Source organism: Carcharodon carcharias, chromosome 13 (genome assembly GCF_017639515.1).
Source record: "Carcharodon carcharias isolate sCarCar2 chromosome 13, sCarCar2.pri, whole genome shotgun sequence".
Classification (NCBI taxonomy): Eukaryota; Metazoa; Chordata; class Chondrichthyes; order Lamniformes; family Lamnidae; genus Carcharodon; species Carcharodon carcharias.
Window position 1 is genome coordinate 51,951,137 of NC_054479.1, and position 24,521 is coordinate 51,975,657.

At 42.7% G+C, this 24,521-nt stretch overlaps 1 protein-coding gene across 2 annotated transcripts in view; it reads left to right on the forward strand.

The window, feature by feature from the left end:
• The window catches only part of LOC121285799 (solute carrier family 2, facilitated glucose transporter member 11-like), a 74,455-nt gene that overhangs the window by 30,708 nt on the left and 19,226 nt on the right, over positions 1-24,521 (forward strand). For both annotated transcript variants that reach the window (XM_041202632.1, XM_041202633.1), the window contains exons 5-8: positions 7,799-7,923; positions 9,069-9,198; positions 14,969-15,117; positions 22,404-22,591. In XM_041202632.1, coding sequence (XP_041058566.1) covers positions 7,799-7,923; positions 9,069-9,198; positions 14,969-15,117; positions 22,404-22,591 — 592 coding nt within the window. The remainder of the gene's footprint in view (positions 1-7,798; positions 7,924-9,068; positions 9,199-14,968; positions 15,118-22,403; positions 22,592-24,521) is intronic.

Sequence of the window (24,521 nt, forward strand, 5' to 3'; positions counted from 1 at the left end):
TGGTGGTTGTAGGTCTTTCATTGTTGGTGTTAATATGTCAGTTAATGAATTCAGATCATCACACAGGAAGAGTATTGGCACAACAATGAAGCTTAAATACAGAAAAAAAGCAAAATAGTGTAGGGTCTAGAAATCCGAAACAAAAAAAAATACACAGAAACACACAACCAGCAGGCCAGCAATAAAGAAGTTAAAATTTAACGCTTGCTCCCTCAGTCAGAACTGGAAGATATTACAGATGAGCAGCAAAACAGAACGAGGAGAAAGGAGAGGGAAATAAAAATTGTAAAAGTATGTAAAAAACAGGATATGTTTTTGTTTTATTTTGTTCCGGGGAACATAGGACCTAGGTACATAATACTTAGGAGCAGGAGTAGGCTATTCGGCCCCTTGAGCCCGCTTCGCCATTCGATAAGATCATGGCTGACTTGATTATGATCTCAACTCCACTTTCCTGTCTGCCCCCCCATAACCCTTGACCCCTATGTCTATCAAAATCTATCTAAAGCATTTGAATAAATTCAATGACCCAGCCTCCATTGCTCTCTGGGGAAGAGAATTCCACAGACTAATGATCCCTTGAGAAATAAAAAAAATCCTCATTTCCATCTTAAAAAGGAGACCTCTTATTTTTAAACCGTGTCTCCTAGTTCTAGTCTCTCCCACAAGAGGAAGCATCCGCCTGGTATCTAGCCAGTATCTACCCTACCTCAGGATCTTATATATTTCAATAAGATCACCTCTCATTCTCTTAAACTCCAGTGGGTATAGGCCTGACCTGTTCAACCTTTCTTCTTAAGATAAGCCCTTCATACCAGAAAGGAGTTGAGTGAATCTTCTCTGAACTGCTTCTAATTCAGTTATATCCTTTTTCAAATAAGGAGACCAAAACTGTGTACAGTATTCCAGATGGCCAGTTGTTTACCTTTGACATTGCTATTCCCAGCATTAAAAAAATCTAACCAGCTTCTTTCAGTGAACACAATAAAAATTGATTTTTTAAAAAACAAACTTCTTTTTAAAAAACAGGTTAATAACCTGGTTAACATACAAGTTTAGAAGTGTAATGATTTTCCCCTTTTTAAAATGAACAGATTCAAACCTCCATACACTCACATACAAACACAAAACAAGCCAAAACAAACACAGTCCCCTGCAGAGGCTAGAGTATGGGAACATACCTTTTAAAAGGATAAAATTCGAAAAGATCTCAGTGCTGTTGATCTAGCAGAATTCTGGTCACAGTAGATCTGGAAGTTCTTTCAGATGGATTTGTTGGTAAAACTTTCCTTGATGACTCTCACTTATCACAACTTTGCACACTTTCAAAATAAAACAGATGAGGTATCCTGAAGAGATGTTTCTGAGGAAGTTTTAACACAAATGCGGGGCAGAGACCGGGAAAGAGAGAGTATTTTTCTTGCAGCCTGCTTCCAAGGCACCTGCACACACACTCAGGTTTTAAAGACCAAGATGTTCAAAGAGTACCTCTCTTCAGCCAGGTGTTTTTAACCAATCAGCAAGAGCCTTTAGCCTGGCAACAGCAGTTCTTTGTTAGCTTAGATATACAAAGTATCTCTTCCCTCAGCAGGTGTTCCCCACTGGACATCTATCTTGACCCGTGGTTTCTTGAAGAAAGGCATAGTCACAGTCAAAATTAATATTGCAAATTTTTAAAACATAACTCAGGAGGAAGAATGTCCAAAATTCACTGTCTTTCAAATTTTCCAAAAATGGGTTCCTCACAATGCATCCAGGCAAGTTGAGAGTGTTCCATCACACTCCTGCCTTGTAGATGGTGGACAGGCTTTAGGGAGTCAGTAATTGAATTACTTGCCATAGAATTCGCAACCTCTGGACTGCTTTTGGAGCTACAGTGTTTAAATGGCTGTTCCAACTAAGTTTCTTCTTAAATGGTAGTTCCCAGAATGTTGATGAGGGATTCAGTGATGGTAATGCTGTTTTGTCATTTTTATACCCTCTTTTGATGGAGATGGTCATTGCCTGGTGCCTGTGTGGCGCAAATGTTACTTGACATTTATCTTGAATGCTGTTCAGACCTTGCTACATGTGGGCACAGATTGCTTCAATATCTGAGGATAAAAGCAAAATACTGCAGATGCTGGAAATCTGAAACAAAAACAGAGAATGCTAGAAATACTCAGGTCTGACAGCATCTATATTCTCTGTAACTCTGAAGAAGAGGTCATACGGACTTGAAACATTAACTCTGTTTCTCTCTCCACAGATGCTGTCGGACCTGCTGAGCTTTCCCAGCATTTTCTGTTTTTGTTTCAGTATCTGAGAAGTTGTGAATGGTGCTGAACACGGTGAAATCATTAGCGAACATCCACATTTCTCAATTTATGATGGAGGAAGGTCATTGATGAAGTGGCTGAAGATGATTTGGCCAAGGACACTACCCCGAGGAACTCCTGCAGCGATGTCCTGGGCCTGAGGCAATTGGCCTCCAACAACCATCTTCTTTTTTGTTAGATATGACTCCAGTGGAGGGTTTCCCCTTGATTCAATTTTTGACTTTAGTTTTGCTAGGGCTACATGATACCATGCTCAGTCAAGGCTAGTTACTCTCACCTCACCTCTGCAGTTCAGCTCTTTTGCACATGTTTGGACCAAGGCTGGAATGAGATATATGTAATGACAGAATTGATATAGACATGAGGCAGTAAGAGGTATAATGAGAGCAATCAAGTAAGAGATTTTGAGAGTGTGTGAATAGCTATAGGTTTGGAGAGTAGGCAGGTGAAAGGGAAGTGTAAAAAAACTGGCAAAGTGGAGCAATCACCTGTGGCACAAGAACCTGTAAATTTCTATTTGCAGTATGAGTCCCCTCTATAAATGGGAGACCAAGTGCAAGTTAGGTGACCACTTTGTTGAACATCTCCATCCTGTCCACAAGCATGGCCCTGAGCTGCCTGTTGCTTCCCAGTCCCAATCTGACCTTTCTGCCTTTGGCCTTCTCCACTTTTCCAATTAATTTTAAGGAAAGCTGCAGGAACTGCAGCTGATCTTTCTGCTAGTTACTGCATTGTTACCTTAATTACAGCTCCCATCTTTTGCCCTAGCAGGCAGTACTGGCAATGTAGGATTAGTTTGTTTTTTAATGTGATGCTATCCTAACTTCCTTTTTTAACCCTGGATAATACATCCTTTTCCTAGAATCTTTCTTTCTTAGGCATTTACTGCCCATGCTTAATTGACCTTGAAAAGTTAGTGGTGAACTGCCTTCTTGAACCGCTGCAGTCCATGTACACCAACATTGCAGGATTTTGCCCAAGCGACAATGAAGGAATGGTGATTTAATTCCAAGTCAAGATGGTGTGTGACTTGGAGGGGAACTTGCACATGGTGGTGTTCCCATGGATCTGCTGCTTCAGTTTTAGTTTGCAGGGATTAATTTGCCAGCATTTCTGGGGATGGTGACAAGGAACAGCTTGGTCCTTGGTGTGGAGATGGCCCATCAGAACTCCACAGGGCTCTGCATTGTGCTGTCAGCCTGGTTATTTTCCTTATATAGGCTCCTGAGCTACTGGTGCATGCTACTTCTTCCTGCTTCACTTTCACCTATCTTCTGCAAGCTATTCTCTTATTCTCTCCGTCTTGTGTACCTTATTTTTTTAATAGCTCTCATAATGCTTCCTATTGGCTCATGCTTATATCACATTTGGATTTAACTGTCTTCTGTTTTACATTTAAGCACTTTCCTGTTGCTTTTCATGTTTGTGTGCATGTGTGTCATAGAATCACAGAATTATTATAGCGCAGAAGGAAGCCACTTGGCCCACTGTGTCTGCACTGGCTCTCTGAATGAACAGTTCATTAGTACCATTCTCCTTCCTTCTCCTCGTAACATGACACATTCTTCCTTCTCAGATAAGTCTAATTCCCTTTTGAATGCTTCAGTTGAACCTGTATCCACCACACTCAGGCAGTGCATTCCAAACCTTAACCACTCGCTGAGTGAAAACATTTTTTCTCACATCGCTTTTGCTTCTTTAGCCAATTACTTAAAATCTGGGCCCTCTCGTTCTTGATCCATTCATGGGTGGGGAACAGTTTCTCTCTATCTACTCTGCTCTGCTCAGGGCCTTCATGATTTTGAATACCTCTATCAAATCTCCTCTCAGCTTTGTTTTCTCCAGGGAAAACATCCTAACTTCTCCAATCTATCTTCATAACTGAAGTTCCTCATTCCTGGAATCATTCTTGTGAACATTTTTTTTACAGACTCTCCAATGCTTTCACATATTTCCTCAAGTGCGGCACCCAGAACTTAATGCAATACTCCAGCTGAAGCCAAACCAGTGTCCTATACAAGTTCAATATAATCTCCTTGCTCTTGTACTCCATGCCCCTGTTAATAAAGCCTAGGATACCATATGCTTTATTAACTGCTCTCGCAACTTGTCCTGTCACCTTCAAAGACTTATGCACATATACACCCAGATCCCCTGCTTCTGCACCTTCTTTGTATCCTTTATTTTATATTCTCTCTCCATGTTCTTCCTACCAAAATGAGTCACTTCACGTTTTCGCACATTGAACTTTATCTGCCACCTGTCCGCTCATTCCACCAACTTGTCTGTGTCCTTTTGAAGTTCCACACTATGCTCCTCAAAGTTCACAATGCTTCCAAGTTTTGTAGCATCCACAAATTTAAACTTGTGCCCTGTACATCAGGGTATTTTCTGTCCTCCTTACCCTTGTTCCATTCCTTTTCAAATGCTGTTTATCATTAACCTTTTCAGTTTGGACAAAGAGTACAAACTTAAAACCTTAACCTTATTGTTCTCTCCACAGTGGCTTGTGTTATTTGCTGAGTGTTTGCAGAACTTTTTTGTTAGAAGTTGGGCATTATGTTTTTCTGGCGTTTTGGTGCCAATATGTTGACAAACCCAGTGGCAATGATGGCCTGAGTTTTATCCTGACTCTCTCCATTTAAACCCAGTTGAAGCAAATAGAATGAAGGGCTCTCACTGCTGGTTCCAAGGTTTCAGAGTGAAATAAATTTGGGAATCTCAAATAGTGTCTTGTGAACGTACAAATTCAGAGACGTTGAGGGGTTAAAAATGAGGGCCAGTAGGTAAATGATTAAATGTAAGAGATTTGGAGCGGAGGCTAGAAGCCTCTTTATACAGAGTTGTGGAATTCACTCAGTGATTGAGGCAGAAACTATGTCAACATTCAAGATTAGATTGGGTATGCCATTGAATGAAAATGAGATTAGAGCTATTTGCTTGTGAATGCTTTGTAGATTTACAAATGCGACTATGCTGATGCATAGTCCTCGATATTTACTGGGATGGGGAAATTCAGAAGTCCAGATTTCCCCAAACACTTGGAGTTTTAAGGTAGAGTGGGGCTCAGCTTTGCTTGGAATACTACTTAGACAAGGGGGAGGGAGTAGACCTTACTGTCCTTAGATAGGAGTGATAATATTCCTATTCCTGTGTTGCAGAAGTCATTTGGAGGCAAGTCTGAGTATTTTAACTTGTATGGATTACTATATCACTTCAGAAGATCAAGACAGTTGCAAATATTAGTAATTCAGATTACAATTCCAGGAGCAAAACTACATAGTTCAAAGGTAGAACTGCAAAGTCACTGACCAGATAATCTAATTAAATAATTCTCGCCTTTTCTGCCCTTGTCTCTGATATCTTTGTAGCCCTGTGTGGTATTACAGCCCTGTGACTCTATTGTATCCAGGCAAGGTTCAGAAATTCCAGTTTGTTTTAAACTGCTTTTCTTTTTCTCCAGGTTTTTCTCTGTATGCTTTCTATTAGCTGTTTTATTTCTTCTCCTCTCTTGCTGTTCAAGGTCAGCTATTGCCCAAGAATACTACTGGGACAAAGGAGAGTGAGAGGATCTTAGTGTCTTTAGAAAGATGGGCTGGGAATAGTTCTCTTTCTACTCCTAGTCCTGTAGAAGGGCCAGTTGAAGGTATCTGGAGGCAAATGTGAGCCTTGTTCCCCTTTGTAATAGAATACAATATTGAAAAGTATGCTTCCACAGGCACTAGTTGCCCTTTGGTACCTTGCCTAAATACCATTCCTCACTAAACACTGTATCAGCAAACAATTTAATTGTAGTGAGCATCACAGGAATGCATGCATTCCAGCAGGAGTCATTGAATAATGATCAGTATTGGGAACACTTAGCTGTTTGTTTTTGTCTGCCTCATCCAGGGACCATCACAAAAAAATGAAAGACTTGCAATATGTAACACCTTTCATGACCTCACGATGCCCCAAAGTGCTTTACAGCCAGTGAAGTACTTCTTATTTAAGTGTAGTCACATTTCCTACAAGTGCAGGAAATGAGGCAGCCAGCTTGCACACAGCAAGGTTCCACAAACAACAATGTGATAACCAGATAATCTGTTTCTTACGCGCTGATTGAGGGATCAATATTTGGTGTGTCTCTTGATACTACTGTGTTAGCCAATGAGTTGAATTTGGGGCAGGACATAAGACCTACTGAATTTAAAGCAAGCAGTGAAATTTAGTGCAAAATAAACAGTATTTATTGCTGAACATTGGCCAGGACAGTGGGGACCACTTCCTCGCTCTTCTTCAAACAGCGTCAAGGGATATTGTACATCCACCTGAGAAGGTAGACTGGGTCTCAGTTTAATATCACATCCAAAAGTTGGCTCCTCTGATAGTGCAACCCACCCTCAATACTGCTTTGGATTGTTGACCTATATTTTATGCTCAAGTCCCTGGAGTGGGATTTGAATCCCCAACCTTCTGACTCAGAGGGCTGGATTAAATGCAGCCTGTTGCGATGGAAACATGGTGGCCAGGCCCTCTTAATTGCAGGAGAGGCCCCGCATCTGTCTTTTGGTTGAGGCAAAACCTACCCCAATTAAGTTGGAGGGGGTAGGAGCAGAAATGGGGGTCCCAGCTGCTGGCGGCAGGATGTCATTTAGATTCATAATGAACTAATTGACATTCATTATCCCTGTGCCCACAGTAATTTACTGGTGGCTTAGGGATTAAATGGGGGCTACGCAGCTTGCCCATGCCTCCAGAAGGCACCCAGCAGAACCTGTGCGGGTTTGCCAGAGGCCTAAAGGGGCTGCCCCTCATAGTCAGGCACTCCATGCCTGATCTAGGAACCCGGCATTGGGAAAGCTGGGGGGGGATGCTGAAAGTACCCCATTTCCCTTTCCTCCGAACCCCGCCCCCGTCACTCCATGATTGACTCCATGATCCACATCCCATAATCTTCATCCTGTCTTCATTCATCTTTGGTCTGGTGTCCCATGATGGTCCTAGGCCTCAGGTGGATACAGTGCCCACAGCTGCCACTGCTTCCACTGATGCTGGTGGCATGAGGAGCTGCCAGCCTCTGGTTGGCCAGCAGCACTCAATGGGCAGGACTTTGCTGGCAGGGATCTCAATCGTTAAGACCTGACAGTGGCCAATTAAGTGCCTGAAGGACACATGATCCAATCAGACTGCTCCCACAGAACTGGCGGCGGTTCCCATCCAACCCCATCGGCCAGACAGAATCCTGGCCAAAGTGTGCAGTCACAAGGTCACCACAGATTGCAGATTGGACCTGGGATCTTTCTCAAAACTACACTGATATTGAATCATGGGATTGACTCAAATGGCCATCTTCAGAGCTCTGTTCCATTGAAATAAATATGGAAATTGGGGTATGAAGCTAAGTTGCTGAGTGGAACTTGCTGCTGTTATGATTACCATTACATGGAAGCACCTCCATCACATTTTACTGACTGACTTTCGTAACTTTTTACCCTCAGGAGAAATTTGATGCTGCTAAGCAATGTTTTCATATTCGTTGGTGCTTTGATAATGGGGCTAAGCAGAACAGCCAAATCCTTTGAGATGATTTTAATCGGGAGATTCTTTACTGGAATAAATGCAGGTATCTTTTGTCTAACAATTTAAGATTGCATTCGCACCGTGTCATGCAAAGGAACCATACAGTCATCCATATCTTGGGACAGCACTGAGAATGATATAGAGATAGGAATTGCACCAAGGGCATTGTTATCTTGGAAGTCATTTAAATTTAAAGTTCAGTGTTGAAGTTTTGGGGTTACTTAACCAAGCATTGACTTTTTAATTTGCTCGGACTTTTGGAAACTCTTCTCCGGCTGATTGAGGATTATCTTCACATAATGGCTATCACATAATCTGTCCTCTTGGCAACAGTGGGGCATTGCCCTCTACTAGTCAGCTGTGGGACAGTGTACTGCCTTGATGGCCTTTGCTTTTCAAAGCTGGAAGCAATAAAACTATCATATGTAGAATTTGATCTGGTACATGCCAGATATTGGGTTATAGTCAATTGGTACAGTTGGCCTCAGGATAGGAGGGGAGCAAAATCATTTGGGGTTTGCACTCCTGACCACAGTCCTCTGACCATGCTGAAAAATGACACGTGTCTGGACGTAAGCTGGAAGCAGAATTCGGTGAGGCTGGGTTAGCCTTTCCCCTCCTAGAGTTAAAGACTCTATTGACATGCACCATCCAAGCTCACACACGAAGAGTGAGCAGCATGTAAAACTGCACTCCCTCATTAAGTCAGTAGTTTCAGAGAGCTATGGGAAAACAAGGGAAGATGGGACAAAAATTTAGTGCAGCTATTTAACACAAGCCAACAACCAAGCTAGAAATTAGTGCATTGTGAACCAAGTTTATAGGCTGAATTAATCAGTGCAGTATTATAAACAAAAATGGATAAGAACACCCAGATGCTTTTTTCATTGGATGTGAGCATCACTAGCAAGGCCAGCACTTGCTGCCATTGCTAATTGCCTTCAAGAAGGTGGTGGTGAGCCACCATTTTGAACCGCTGCAGTCCCAGAAGGGAAAAAAACAGCTTGGGCCAGTACCCTTATTTCCCAGTTTTTACTGGTGTTCCATTTTAAGGTATATAAGACCAGTTTGGACCAGCATTCTAATTTCCCAGTTTTTACTGTTTTATCCTTTTGAGGTCCATTGCTGCAGATCTGTCCAGTCCTTTAACTGTGGTTCATGCAAATACCTTTTTCCTTTTGCACTTAGGTGTGGGAATGAACATTAACCCCCTGTATCTCGGAGAGAGTGCACCAAAGGAAATCCGAGGCATGGTGGCCCTGTCATTTGCTCCATTCACTGCAGCTGGAATAGTGCTGGGACAGACCGTCGGAATTAAGTAAGTGTTATGATGCGGCAGATGATGTGTGCCAGACGTTTCAAATCCATGAGGGAAACTTGATCACATGGTCACAACGGTTTTGCACTTTGTATTTATTTCGAGATGCATGCTCTGAATTCAGAAAAAAATAAGTCCACCAAGACTTCAGAGAATTTTTTAGAAAACTAAATTAAACATTTATTAACAAAAGAAAAGATTTCTAGCATATACGTAGGTCTACAAATTACTACTATAATAACTCCTAAAAGCCCTAGTTAATCTGGCTTCCAATTACACCCCCATTAAGGCAACAGTATATAAAAATAATAGGTTTTAAACAGATTCAAGAAAGTCAATAAAATTCCCTGGACAGTAGAATTCAAAGTGGCTTTTCCCAGCTTCGGTTTCTGAATACAGCAGGCTTAATGCACAAACACTGGAGGCTTCTCATGCTCCTGTTAGATCTCACACTGCCTTTTCTGACACGCTACTTCATTCTCCTTTATATATGTTTCTCCCTTTTAATGTAAATTCCATTGTTCCCATATGTCTTTGGAACTTTACCTTTCTCATAATTTAATCTTTTCATGATGTTAATACTGCCAGTAACCCTTGGAAAAAATAAACACACTGCTTGGCCTAACTTCTCTTTGAAATTCAAACTGCCCTGATTTATGTAAAAATACAAATTCTCCTCACCTCACATTCTAAGACGTCAGCCATGTTTACGTATTTAGTATTTCTTATATAGCTCAGTATCAGATTTTGTTTGGTAATATTCCTCTGAAGCACCTTGAATGTTTTACTACATTAACAGCGCCATATAATGTAAACTAAAAGCAAAAAACTGCAGATGCCGGAAATCCAAAACAAAAACAAAAATACCTGGAAAAACTCAGTAGGTCTGGCAGTATCTGCAGAGAGGAGCACAGTTAATGTTTTGAGTCTGTATGACTCTTCAACAGAACTAAGGAACGATAGAAAAGAGGTGAAAGATAAGCTGGTTTAAGGGGGAGGGTGGGACAAGAAGAGCTGGATAGAGGGCCAGTGATAGGTGGAGATAACCAAAAGATGTCACAGACAAAAGGACAAAGAGGTGTTGAAGGTGGTGATATTATCTAAAGGAATGTGCTAATTAAGGGTAGAAAGCAGGATGAGCAAGGTACAGATAACCCTGGTAGGGGTGGGATGGGGTGAAGGAATCAAAAAAGGCTAAAAGAGATAAAACAATGGATGGAAATCCATTTAAAAATAATGGAAATGGGTGGGAAAAGAAAAATCTATATAAATTATTGGAAAAAAATAAAAGGAGGGGGAAAATCGGAAAGGGAGTAGGGATGGAGGAGAGAGTTAATGATCTAAAATTGTTGAACTCAATATTCAGTCTGGAAGGCTGTAAAGTGCCTAGTCAGAAGATGAGGTGATATTCCTCCAGTTTGCGTTGAGCTTCACTGGATCAATGCAGTAAGCCAAGGACGGACATGTGGGCAAGAGAGCAGGGTGGAGTGTTGAAATGACAAGCGACAGGGAGGTCTGGGTAATGCATAGCGGTCACCCAGTCTGTGTTTAGTCTCTCCAATGTAGAGGAAATCGTATTGGGAGCAACGAATGCAGTAGACTAAGTTGGGGGAAATGCAAGTGAAATGCTGCTTCACTTGAAAGGAGTGTTTGGGCCCTTGGATGGTGAGGAGAGGGGAAGTAAAGGGGCAGGTGTTGCACCTTCTGCAGTTGCATGGGAAGGTGCCGTGGGAGGGGGTTTGAGGTGTAGGGGGTGATGGTGGAGTGGACCGGGGTGTCCCGGAGGGAACAATCCCTATGGAATGCCGCCAGGGGGGTGAAGGGAAGATGTGTTTGGTAGTGGCATCATGCTGGAGTTGGCGGAAATGGCGGAGGATGATCCTTTGAATGCGGAGGCTGGTGGGGTGATAAGTGAGGACAAGGGGAACCCTATCATGTTTCTGGGAGGGAGAAGAAGGTGTGAGGGCGGATGCGCGGAGATGGGCCAGACACGGTTGAGGGCCCTGTCAAGCACCGTGGGTGGAAAACCTCAGTTAAGGAAAAAAGAGGACATGTCAGAGGAACTGTTTTTTAAGGTAGCATCATCAGAACAGATGCGACAGAGGCGAAGGAACTGAGAGAATGGGATGGAGTCCTTACAGGAAGCGGGGCATGAGGAGCTGTAGTCGAGGTAGCTGTGGGAGTCGGTAGGCTTGTAATGGATATTGGTGGACAGTCTATCACCAGAAATTGAGACAGAGAGGTCAAGGAAGGGAAGGGAAGTGTCAGAGATGGACCATGTGAAAATCATGGAGGGGTGGAAATTGGAAGCAAAATTAATACATTTTTCCAGGTCCCGATGAGAGCATGAAGCAGCACTGAAGTAATGATCGATGTACCGGAGAAAGAGTTGTTGGAGGGGGCCGGAGTAGGACTGGAACAAGGAATGTTCCACATACACCATAAAGAGACAGGCATAGCTGGGGTCCATGCGGGTACCCATAGCCGCACCTTTTATTTGGAGGAGGTGAGAGGAGTTTAAGGAGAAATTGTTCAGTGAGAGAACAAGTTCAGCCAGACGGAGGAGAGTAGTGGTGGATGGGGATTGTTTGGGCCTCTGTTTGAGGAAGAAGCGGAGAACCGTCAGACCATCCCGGTGAGGGATGGAGGTGTAGAGGGATTGGACGTCCATGGTGAAGAGGAGGCGGTTGGGGCCAGGGAACTGGAAATTGTTGACATGATGTAGGGTGTCAGAGGAATCACGGATGTAGGTGGGAAGGGACTGGACAAGGGGGAGAGAGAATGGAGTCAAGATAGCAAGAAATGAGTTCCGTGGGGCAGGAACAGGCTGACACGATTGGTCTGCCGGGACAGTCCTGTTTGTGGATTTTGGGTAGGAGGTAGAAGCAGGCTGTCCGAGTTTGGGAGACTATCAGATTGGAAGCTGTGGAAGGAAGATCTCCAGAAGAGATGAGGTCAGTAACAGTCCTGGAAACAATGAATGAATGTGGAACATTCCTTGTCCCAGTCCTACTCCGGCCCCCTCCCATGACTCTTTCTCCGGTACATCGATGATTACTTCGGTGCTGCTTCATGCTCCCGTCTGGACCTGGAAAAATTTATTAATTTTGCTTCCAATTTCCACCCCCCCATCATTTTCACATGGTCCATCTCTGACACTTCCCTTCCCTTCCTTGACCTCTCTGTCTCAATTTCTGGTGATAGACTGTCCACCAATATCCATTACAAGCCTACCGACTCCCACAGCTATCTTGACTACAGCTCCTCACACCCCGCTTCCTGTAAGGACTCCATACCATTCTCTTAGTTCCTTCGCCTCCATCGCATCTGTTCTGATGATGCCACTTTCAAAAACAGTTCCTCTGACATGTTCTCCTTCCTTAACTGAGGTTTTCCACCTACAGTGGTTGACAGGGCCCTCAAACGTGTCCGGCCCATCTCCCGCACATCCGCCCTCACACCTTCTTCTCCCTCCCAGAAACATGATAGGGTCCCCCTTGTCCTCACTTATCACCCCACCAGCCTCCGCATTCAAAGGATCACCCTCCGCCATTTCTGCCAACTCCAGCATAATGCCACCTCCAAACACATCTTCCCTTCACCCCCCCTGGCAGAAATCTGTAGGGATTGTTCCCTCCGGGACACCCTGGTCTACTCCTCCATCACCCTCTACACCTCAACCCCCTCCCACGGCACCTTCCCATGGAACCGCAGAAGGTGCATCACCTGCCCCTTTACCTCCTCTCTCCTCACCTTCCAAGGGCCCAAACAGTCCTTTCAAGTGAAGCAGCATTTCACTTGCACTTCCCTCAACTTAGTCTACTGCATTCGTTGCTCCCAGTGCGGTTTCCTCTACATTGGAGAGACCAAACGCAGACTGGGAGACCACTTTGCGGAACACCTTCCGTCTGTCCGCAAGCATTACCCAGACCTCCCTGTCGCTTGCCATTTCAACACTCCACCCTGTTCTCATGCCCACATGTCCGTCCTTGGCTTGCTGAATTGTTCCAGTGAAGCTCAACGCAAACTGGAGGAACAGCACCTCATCTTCTGACTAGGCACTTTACAGCCTTCCGGACTGAATATTGAGTTCAACAATTTTAGATCATGAACTCTCTCCTCCATCCCCAACCCCTTTCCGATTTTCCCCCTCCTTTTTGTTTTTTCCAATAATTTATATAGATTTTTCTTTTCCCACCTATTTCCATTATTTTTAAATGTATTTCCATCCATTATTTTATCTCTACCTTTTAGCCTTTTTCGATCCCTTCACCCCACCCCACCCCCACTAGGGATATCTGTACCTTGCTCATCCTGCTTTCTACCCTTAATTAGTACATTCCTTTAGATTATATCACCACCTTCAACATCTCTTTGTCCTTTTGTCTGTGACATCTTTTGGTTATTTCCACCTATCACTGGCCCTCTATCCAGCCCTTTTTGTCCCACCCTCCCCCTTAAACCAGCTTATATTTCACCTCTTTTCTATTGTTCCTTAGTTCTGTTGAAGAGTCAAACAGACTTGAAATGCTAACTGTGCTCCTCTCCGCAGATGCTGCCAGACCTGCTGAGTTTTTCCAGGTATTTTTGTTTTTATAAATGTAAGCTGTTGTTGTTAATTAAATTTCAGGTAAAGTAACACTTGATTATTGAAATACTCCCAGTTACAGGAATCTGAGTTATCTCTGAATGTGAAGGCACCAAAAGATCCTCTTGTTTTCCATCCCTACAATTCAATCACCTCTGATTGAGAACTGATACAGAGCTACAATGGCATCCAGCTCTCATCGAGATACATGGGATTAATGTTCATTCCCACACCCCAGAGCAAATGGAAAAAGGAAGTCGCATGAGCCACAGTTGAAAGGGCCAGACAGGTCTGGACATACTTATTTTATATCTGAATTGTCCAACCCTTTGATCGGCCTCTTGTTAATTCTTGGGTAGCTATTATACTCTGTGTAAACTGTTTGAACTTGATTTAAATCCAAGTCTCTAATTCACTCTCAGGTAGATAGTATTCAATATTACAATCATCAGTACATTATATTCTACATACAAACTGTAACTCATTTCAGGATATCTATTGCTCTCTGTTTATTTTACAACCTGTATCTCACACCCTGAGGACTAAGCACTGAGAACTAATTATTCAGTTGGCAAGACCCTAAGTTCTAGAATTTGCCCCTGAAACCTCTCTACCCCTCTTCTCCTTTAAAGCACTGCTTAAAACCTACCAATTTGGCCAAGCTTTCAGTCACCTCATATCTTCTTACATAGCTCACTATCAAATGAAGCACAGTTATTTCTGGTTTTATGGTGTCAGCAGCTGTCAGTGTGGTTGACAATTACATGTCCATCTACCTAACGTCAAAGTGTTGCATACTATAACACTTGATTCTCAATTCTTTTTACATCATGAATTGTCTGTTGCGTGATTTCTGTTACACTTCAGTTTGGCTATTTATTATTAATTTCTATGGTTATAATAAATGTAAGGAGGGCTTGGTGCCACTGTAGTTCTGCAACAGTTCTCAAGCAGACGTTAATGTGTGTAGGGATGTAAAGCAAGAGGAACTTTTGGGGCCTTCACATTTAGAGATAATTCAGGTTCCTTTAGCCTGTAATTGCGATCAAGTGATAGGGACTGTACTGTATTTGCTGCCCGCTGCTGATCCTTTGTGCATATTGTGACTATGTACATTGAATGTGTTAGTAGCATAAAGTGTGTTCATAAGGAAATGAAGCCATTTCATAATATTAATTGCAGGGAGATTTTGGGCAGTGAAGAATTGTGGCCTCTACTGCTGGCGTCCTGTGCAGTGCCGGCTCTAATCCAAATCATCACTCTGCCATGGTGCCCAGAGAGCCCCAGGTACCTGCTGATTGACAGGGAAAACGAGAACTTGTGCGTGAAGGGTAAGTGGTTCAGAGAGGAGAGAATAAATATTTTTGCCCGTTGGCTCAGAAACCTTGGAGGTTACCCAAGTGGATACAAAGGCAAGCCATGCACTATATTAAAACACAGAACTATTTCCATTTTCTCTGCTCAACTATTGAAAATGTTATCATCCTGGCGTATGGTTCTAGAAGGACTTACAGCCTTCTGCCACCCCAGCCAAGTAACATTCTTCATGTATGCACCTTGACAATGAGTGTGCACAGTGCATTTACTATAAGGTGGGTAACTGCTGTGTCATCTCATCCTCATCTGACATCCGGATGTGCATAAGATAGATGAACTAGTGGCACAAACAGAGATACATGATTTTGATCTAATCATAATTACAGAGACATGGTTACAAGGTGACCAAGGTTGTGAGACAAATATTCCAGGGTAGACAACGTTTCAAAAAAAAGGAGTAGCCCTGATAATAATTAATGAGAAAGAATCTTGGCTCAGAAAATCAGGAAGTAGAATCAGAATGGGTGAAGTTTAGGAATAACAAGAATCAGAAAATGCTGAGATAAAAACAAAAAACTGCGGATGCTGGAAATCCAAAACAAAAACAGAAACAGAAATACCTGGAAAAACTTAGCAGGTCTGGCAGCATCAGCAGATAAGAGTACAGTTGACGTTTCGAGTCCTCATGACCCTTCAACAGAACTAAGTAAAATTAGGAAAGGGATGAAATATAAGGTGGTTTAAGGGGTTCGGGGGGGGGGGGTGGTGGTTTTGGGACAAGCAGCCAGTGATAGGAGGAGATAACCAAAAGCCGTTACAGACAAAAGAACAAAGAGCTGTTGAAGGCGGTGATATTATCTATAGAAATGTGCTAATTAAGAGTATAAGACAGGACAGATAAGGTACAGATAGCTCTAGTGGGGGTGGTGGAATACTAAAAGGTAGAAATAAACAATGGTGGAAATACATTTAAAAATAATAGAAATAGGTGGGAAAAGAAAAATCTATATAAATTATTGGAAAAACAAAAAGGAGGGGGAAGAAACAGGAAGGGGGTGAGGATGGAGGAGAGAGTTCAAGATCTAAAATTGTTGAACTCAATATTCAGTCCGGAAGGCTGTAAAGTGCCTAGTCAGAAAATGAGGTACTGTTCCTCCAGTTTGCGTTGAGCTTCACTGGAACAATGCAGCAAGCCAAGGACAGATATGTGGGCAAGACAGCAGGGTGGAGTGTTGAAATAGCAAGCAACAGGGAGGTCTGGGTAATGCTTGCGGACAGACCGAAGGTGTTCTGAAAAGCGGTCACCCAGTCTGCGTTTGGTCTCTCCAATGTAGAGGAGACCGCATTGGGAACAACGAATGCAGTAGACTAAGTTGAGGGAAATGCAAGTGAAATGCTGCTTCACTTGAAAGGAGTGTTTGGGCCCTTGGACGGTGAGGAGAGAGCAAGTGAAGGGGCAGTTGTTGCATTTTCTGCGTTTGCTTGGGGAGGTGCCGTGGGAGGAGGAGTTGGGGATGATGGAGGAGTGGACCAGGGTGTCACGGAGGGAATGATCCCTACGGAATGCTGCCAGGCGGGTGAAGGGAAGATGTGTTTGGTGGTGACATCATGCTGGAGTTGGCAGAAATGGCGGAGGATGATCCTTTGAATGCGGAGGCTGGCGGGGTGATAAGTGAGGACAAGAGGGACCCTATCTTGTTTCTGGGAGGGCGTATCTGCCCTCACGCCTTCTCCTCCCTCTCAGAAACATGATAGGGTCCCCCTTGTGCTCACTTGTCACCCCACCAGCCTCCGCATTCAAAGGTTCATCCTCCACCATTTCCGCCAACTCCAGCATGATGCCACCACCAAACACATCTTCCCTTCACCCCCCCCCGGCGGCATTCCGTAGGAATCGTTCCCTCCGGGACAGCCTGGTCCACTCCTCCATCACCCCCTACTCCTCAACCCCCACCTATGTCACCTCCCCATGCCCACGCAAAAGATGCAACACCTGCCCCTTCACTTCCTCTCTCCTCACCGTCCATGGGCCCAAACACTCCTTTCAAGTGAAGCAGCATTTCACTTGCATTTCCCCCAACTTAGTCTACTGCATTCGTTGCTCCCAATGCGGTCTCCTCTACATTGGAGAGACCAAACGTAAACTGGGTGACCGCTTTGCAGAACACCTGCGGTCTGTCCGCAAGAATGACCCAAAACTCCCTGTCGCTTGCCATTTTAATACTCCACCCTGCTCTGTTGCCCACATGTCTGTCCTTGGCTTGCTGCATTGTTCCAATGAAGCCCAACGCAAACTGGAGGAACAGCACCTCACCTTCCGACTAGGCACTTTACAGCCTTCCGGACTGAATATTGAATTCAACAACTTTAGATCTTGAACTCCCTCCTCCATCTCTGTTTCTCCTTTCTGTTTCTTCCCCCTTCCTTTTGTTTTTTTTCTAATAATTTATATAGATTTTTCTTTTCCCACCTATTTCCATTATTTTTAAATCTTTTATGCTCCCCCACCCCCACTAGAGCTGTACCTTGATCACTCTTTCCCAGAGGATCTTTTACAATGAGATTCCCAATTAAATCTGCCCCATTTTAAAATCCTAGTTCTAAAATAGCCTTATCCCTTTGATGCTGCCTGACCTGCTGAGTGTATCCAGAATTCCAGCAACCTAATTTTTCTCATTTTTGATTAGGTTTATCCCTAGTTAGTTCCTCAATGTATTGTTCCAGGACGCTGTTGTGAAAACATTCTACAAATTCATCTTCCGGATTTTCCAATTTGATTTGTCCAGTGTATATGAAGATTTAAATACCTCCGTTATTATGGCATTGCTTTTGTTGCAAGTTCCAATTACTTCTTGCTTAATGCTCTGTCCAATAGTATAACTACGGTTTGGGGGCCTATAATCTACTCCCAGCAGCATTTTCTGATTCAAAAACAGAAACAAAAATACCTGGAAAAACTCAGCAGGTCTGGCAGCATCGGCAGAGAAGAGTACAGTTGATGTTTCGAGTTCTCATGACCCTTCAAAAGAACTAAGTAAAATTAGGAAAGGGGTGAAATATAAGCTGGTTTAAGGGGGTGGAGGGTGGTTTGGGACAAGCAGCCAGTGATAGGAGGAGATAACCAAAAGCTGTTACAGACAAAAGAACAAAGAGGTGTTGAAGGTGGTGATATTATCTAAAGGAATGTGCTAATTAAGAGTATAAGACAGGACAGATAAGGCACATATAGCTCTAGTGGAGGTGGGGGAATATTAAAAGATAGAAATAAACAATGGTGGAAATATATTTAAAAGTAATGGAAATAGGTGGGAAAAGAAAAAACCTTCATAAATTATCAGAAAAAACCAAAAGGAGGGGGAAGAAACGGGAAGGGGGGTAGACTAAAAGATGTGGCGATAAATAAACAGTAGGAACATTTAAAGAAATTAGAGAGGTAGGGAGCAATCAAGGACAGTCAGCATGGTTTTGTTAAGGGGAGGTCATGTCTAACCAATTTGATTGAATTTTTCAAAGAGGTGACCAGGTGTTTAGACGAGGGCAATGCATTTGAGGTAGCCTACTTGGACTTCAGCAAGGCTTTTGATAAGGTACCGCATGGGAGGCTGATAATGAAGGTAAGAGCCCATGGGATCCAGGGCAATTTGGCAAATTGGATCCAGAATTGGCTGAGTGGCATGAAGCAGAGGGTGATGGTTGAGGGATGTTTTTGTGACTGGATACCTGTGTCCGGTAGGGTTCCACAGGCATCGGTGTTGGGTCCCTTGCTGTTTGTGGTATTTATATAAATGATTTGGACTTGAATGTAGGAGGGTTGATCAGTAAGTTCGCAGATGACATGAAAATTGGTTGGGTGGTAAATCGTAAGGAGGATAGCCTTAGATTACAGGAGGATATAGACGGGCTGGTCAGATGGGCTGATCAGTGGCAAATGGAATTTAAGTGTGAGATGATGCACTTGGGCAAGAGAAACAAGGCACGGGAATACACGATGAATTGTAGGACCCTGGGAAGTACTGAGGATCAGAGGGACCTTGGTGTGCATGTCCACCGGTCCCTTAAGGTAGCGGGACAGGTAGACAAGGTGGTTAAGAAGGCATGTGGGATGCTTGCCTTTATTAGCCGAGGCATAGAATATAAGAGCAGGAGGTTATGCTGGAACTGTATAAAATGCTGGTTAGGCCACAGCTCGAGTATTGCATGCAGTTCTGAAATCTGCATTATAGAAAGGATGTGATTGCACTAGAGAGAGTGCAGAGGAGATTTACCAGGATGTTGCCTGGGCTGGAGAGTTTTAGTTATGAGGAGAGATTGGATAGACTGGTGTTATTTTCCCTGGAGCAGAGGAGATTGAGGGAGGACATGAATGAGGTGTCTAAAATTATGAGAGGCATAGATAGGGTAGACAGGAAGGAACTTTTTCTCTTGGTGAAGGGATCAATAACCAGGGGGCATAGATTTAAGGTAAAGGGCAAGAGGTTTAAAGGGGATGTGAGGAAGAATTTTTTCACCCAGAGGGTGGTGGGAATCAAACCCAGTGCCTGAAAAGGTGGTAAAGGCAGAAACCCTCAGAACATTTAAGAAGTATTTGGATGTGCACTTGCGATGCCATGGCATACAAGGCTATGGGCCTAGTGCTGGAAAATGGGATTAGAATAGTTAGGCATTTGTTTGACCAGTACAGACTTGATGGGCCGAAGGGCCTTTTTCTGTGCTGTAGACCTCTATGACTCTAAACAATTTCAAAATGTTCAACAAAAGTACGTTCCAATAAAAAACAAAATCTAAACAAGAAAGATCTATCCAAGGCCCACTTGAGCAGTTATGGATAGTATTGAATTAAAAGAAGAGGCTTATAATGTTACAAAGAATAGTAGCAACCCTGAGGATTATTTTAGAAACCAGTAAAGGGTGAGCAAAGAGTTGATTAAAACGAGGAAAAATAGAATGAGAGTCAAGCAGTCAGGAATATAAAAACACTTTATAAGAGCTTTTACCGGTATATAAAAAGGAGACTAGCTAAAGTAAATGTTGGTCTCTTAATTTCTCCTGTCTATGCCAATAATTAAATTATCATGAAGAATGAAGAAATAGGACAGAAGTTGAACAAATAATTTATCTGTCTTCACTGTAGATGATAATAAAGGGTGACCTAGGGCTAATAAGAGTGAAGATCCTAAGATAATTAACATCAGCAGAGAAAGAATATTGGAGAAACTTAAGGAACTAAAAGCCACCAAATCCCCAGGACCTGATGGCCTAGGGTTCTAGAAGAGGTAGCTGGAGAGATAGTGGATAAACAGGTTATAAATTTCCAAAATTCTCTAGATTCTAGAATGGTACCAGAAGATAGGAAGCTAGCAAATGTAACTGCACTGTTCAAGAAAGAAGTCAGAGAGAAAACATGGAACTTGCAGGCCAGTTAGCCTGATATCAGTCATTGGGAAATGCTGGAATCTATTATCAAGGAAGTCTTAACAATGTACTTGGATACTCAAAGTATGATCAAACAAAGCCAACATGGTTTTCCAAAAGGAAAATCCTGTTTGACAGATTTATTAAAGCTTTTTGAGGATGTAACCAGCAGGGTAGACAAAGGAGAACCAGTGATGTAGTATACCTGGACTTTCAAAAGGCATTCAATACAACATCAAACAAAGGTTAATGCATAAGATAAGTGCTCATGGGGTTGGAAATAATGCATTTGCATGGATGGAGGATTGATTAGTAGACAGATTGATTAGTAGGGATAAACGGGGAATTTTTCAAGTTGTTAGGCAGTAACTACTGGAGTGTCGCAAGGATCAGTGCTGGGCATCAGCCATTTACAATCTATATTCCTGACTTAGAGGAAGAGACCAAGAGTGAAGTATCCAAGTTTGCTGACAATACAAAGGTGGTTGGGGATGTAAGCTGTGAGGACACAAAAAGGCTGCAGAGATATAAACAGGTTAAGTGAATGAGCAACAAGGTAGCAGATGGAGTATATTGTGGAGAACTATGAGGTTATTTGCATTGATAGTAACAACAGAAAAGCAGAATTTTCTTAAAAATGTGAAATTTCAAAATGTGATGTTCAGAGAGACTTGGGTGTACTCATATAAGGAACACGGAAAGTTAGTATGCAGTTTTAGCAAGCAGTTAGGAAGGCAAATGGTATGTTGATCTTGATTGCTAGGGGATTGGAGTACAAGAATAAGGAAGTCTTGTTACAGTTGTATAGGGCTTTAGTGAGACCACGCCTGGAGTATTGTGCGCAATATTGGTTTCCATATTTAAGGAAGGACATATTTGCATTGGAGCCGGCACAGCTAAGCTTCACTAGATTGGTTCCTGTGATGATAGAGTTATCCCATGGTGAGAGGCTGTGTAAATTGGGCAAATACTGTCTGGAGTTTAGAAGAATGAGAGCTGATCTCATCGAAGCATACAAAATTATGAAGGGGCTTGATAGCGTAGACACAGAGGGGTTGTTCCCCCTGAATGGGGAACCTAGACATGGGGCACAGTCTCAGGGTAAGGGTCAATCATTTAGGACTGAGATGAAGAGAAATTTCTTCATTTAGATGGTTATGAATCTTTGGAATTGTCTACCCCAGACAGTTGTAAATGCTCTATCATTGAATATATTTAAGTTTGGGATAGGCAGATCTTTGCTCTCTCAGGGTAATCTGGAACTCTCTCCCCCAAGAGTTGTTGAGGCTGAGGGGGGTGAGAATTGGGTCAGCTGAAAATTTCAAAACTGATTGATGGATTTTTTTTAACCTAAGGGTATTAAGAGTTGCAGAACTAATGTGTGTAAATTGAGTTAGGAAACAGATCAATTACAATTTAATTGATTGGCAAATCAGGCTCAAGGAACTGAATGGCGCATTCTGGTTCATACGTTCCTAACAGTATTTAGAAGCAGGAACACTGGCTATCTGACTTTCCCCCCTTAGTTGGGGTGCATCGAGACCAATTCTATAACACTACTGCTCCTCTACTAATATCCTCTAATTCAACTCTGGCCAGACATTAAATCTGAGATTTTCCTGGATGGTGCTGAATCCTCTTGGCAATGTGGCAATGTGGGGAGATACTCTATCAAATATCCAAGGCATTATCCATTGAGAAAAATTGGGTTGTGATAGAATTGGGAGACAAAATAATATAGGAAATTCACTAGCAATATGTAACAAGAGTTAGTGCAACATTGTAAGTTTTAATTGTGTGAGAGATTTACAGAGGCCTTCTATTGGTGAATCTATTGGTGTATGTTTCTGATTGACTGCCACTAGCATCACCCTTTCTGTTTCTGCAGCATTGAAGAGATTACGTGGTGATGTTGACCTCACCACAGAAATGGATGAACTGCTGGAGGAACAAACGGCGCTGAAAGGCCAAAGTGCAAAAGGACTATGGGATCTTTTCCAAGACCGCTCTGTCCGGTGGCAGTTGATCATCACCTTGGTGCTGGGCAGCGCAATACAGTTGTGTGGGAATGACATTGTAAGTAGGACTGACATCACTGGAAGCTTCGCACCTGGAAATGTAAAAAGCAAGTCTTACTTAGATTTAGCTCCTCCAGTCCCATGCAGGACAACAGGCAGCAAGTCTCCACCATCCGCCCCAATCCTTTGCAATTTCTTTCGCTCCAGACCAGTTGGTGCCCTGCTCTTGAAGGTCCTCCTTAAATATATTTTGCCAGGTCTTCTTTTGCCAGCCCCATCTTCTTCATTCACCTGGTGGTATCCATTCTACTGCCAGCCTCAGTCGCCTCTCCATCATGATGTCCTGCAGGTACCTCTGACCAGTCCGCTTGAGTACTTTTTCATTGGTGATGTTTTCTCCATTTGATGCCCAGGATCTTATGTAGGCAGGGCTGCTAATGTAAACCTTCATTAGAATGTGTTGCAAAAGGCATTAATAACAAAGCCTTAATTTTTCCAATCCTCTGCTGGCCTTCATCCTTGTGATTACATTTCACAATACATTTTGGTAGAAAAATGAGGAGAGGCCATATAAATTAAATGTTGCAATTTTAAAGGGGGTGCAGGAACAGAGACCAAGGGGATCACTTACACAAATTGTTAAAGGTTGTAGGACAAGTTGTTAAGGATATTTTTTTAAAAAGCATAATGGATCTATGATTTTATAGAGGCATAGAGTACAATGTGGGCAAATGTGACATTGTTCATTTTGGCAGGAAGAATAAAACAGAAGCTTATTATCTAAATGATGAGAGATTGCAGAGCTCTGAGATTCAGAGGAACCTGGGAGTCCTAATCGATGAATCACAAAGGCTAGTATGCAGATTCAGCAAGTCATTAGGAAAATTAATAGAATGTTATCATTATTGTGAGAGGAATTGATTACAAAAGTAGAGAGGTTATACTTCAGTTGTACGGGGCACTGGTGAGACCATATCTGGAGTATTCTGTACAGGACTGGTCTCCTTATGTAAGGAATGATGTAAATGCATTGGAAGCAGTTCAGAGAAGGTATACTAGACTAATAGCAAGAATGGGTGTGTTGTCTTATGAGGAAAGGTTGAACAGATTAGGCTTGTATCCATTGAAATTTAGAAGAGTAAGAGGCGACTTGATTGAAACTTTTAAGATCCTTAGAGATCTTGTCAGGGTGGATGTGGAGAGGATATTTCCTCTTGTGGGAGAATCTAGAACTAGGGGTCACTATTTAAAAATAAGGGTTCACTCATTTAAGACAGATGAGGAGAAATTCTTTCTCTCAGGGGGTAGTGAGTCTTCCTCAAAAGGCAGAGGAAGCAGAATCTTTGAATATTTTTAAGGCAGAGCTAGATAGATACTTGATTAACAAGGGGGTGAAAGGTTATTGGGGTTAAGCAGGAATGTGGGGCTAAGGTTACAATCAAATCAGCCATGATCTTATTGAACGGTAGAACAGGTTTGAGGGGCCGAGTGGCCCACTCCTGCTCCTAATTTGTCTATTCATATATAGCGAGGAAATTGTGATAAACTATTATAAATTACAAGGTAAGCCTTAGCTGCAGTATTATCCCATTCTGGGCATCACATTTTGGGAAGGATGTCAAGACCTTGGAGATGGTGCAGAAGATATTTATTAGAATGGCACCAGGATGAGGGACTTCAGTTATGTAGAAAGGCTAGAGAAGCTAAGATTTGACAGAGTAGGTAAAGAAAAATTATTTCCTCTAGCAAGAAACCAGAGGATATAGATTAAAGATAATTAGCAAAGACCCACAAGGGGAATGAGAACTTTTTTATGCAGTGAGTTGATATGATCTGCACTGCTTGAAAGGGTAATGGAAGCAAATTCAGTGGTAACCTTTGTTACGGACCGTGATGGGAACTCTCTGGTGGACAAGTCAGCCTTTCCCGAGCAAAAGAGTTTTGGTTGCCCCTGTATCCCTAACTATAGGTTTACCTGCTTCACTTGA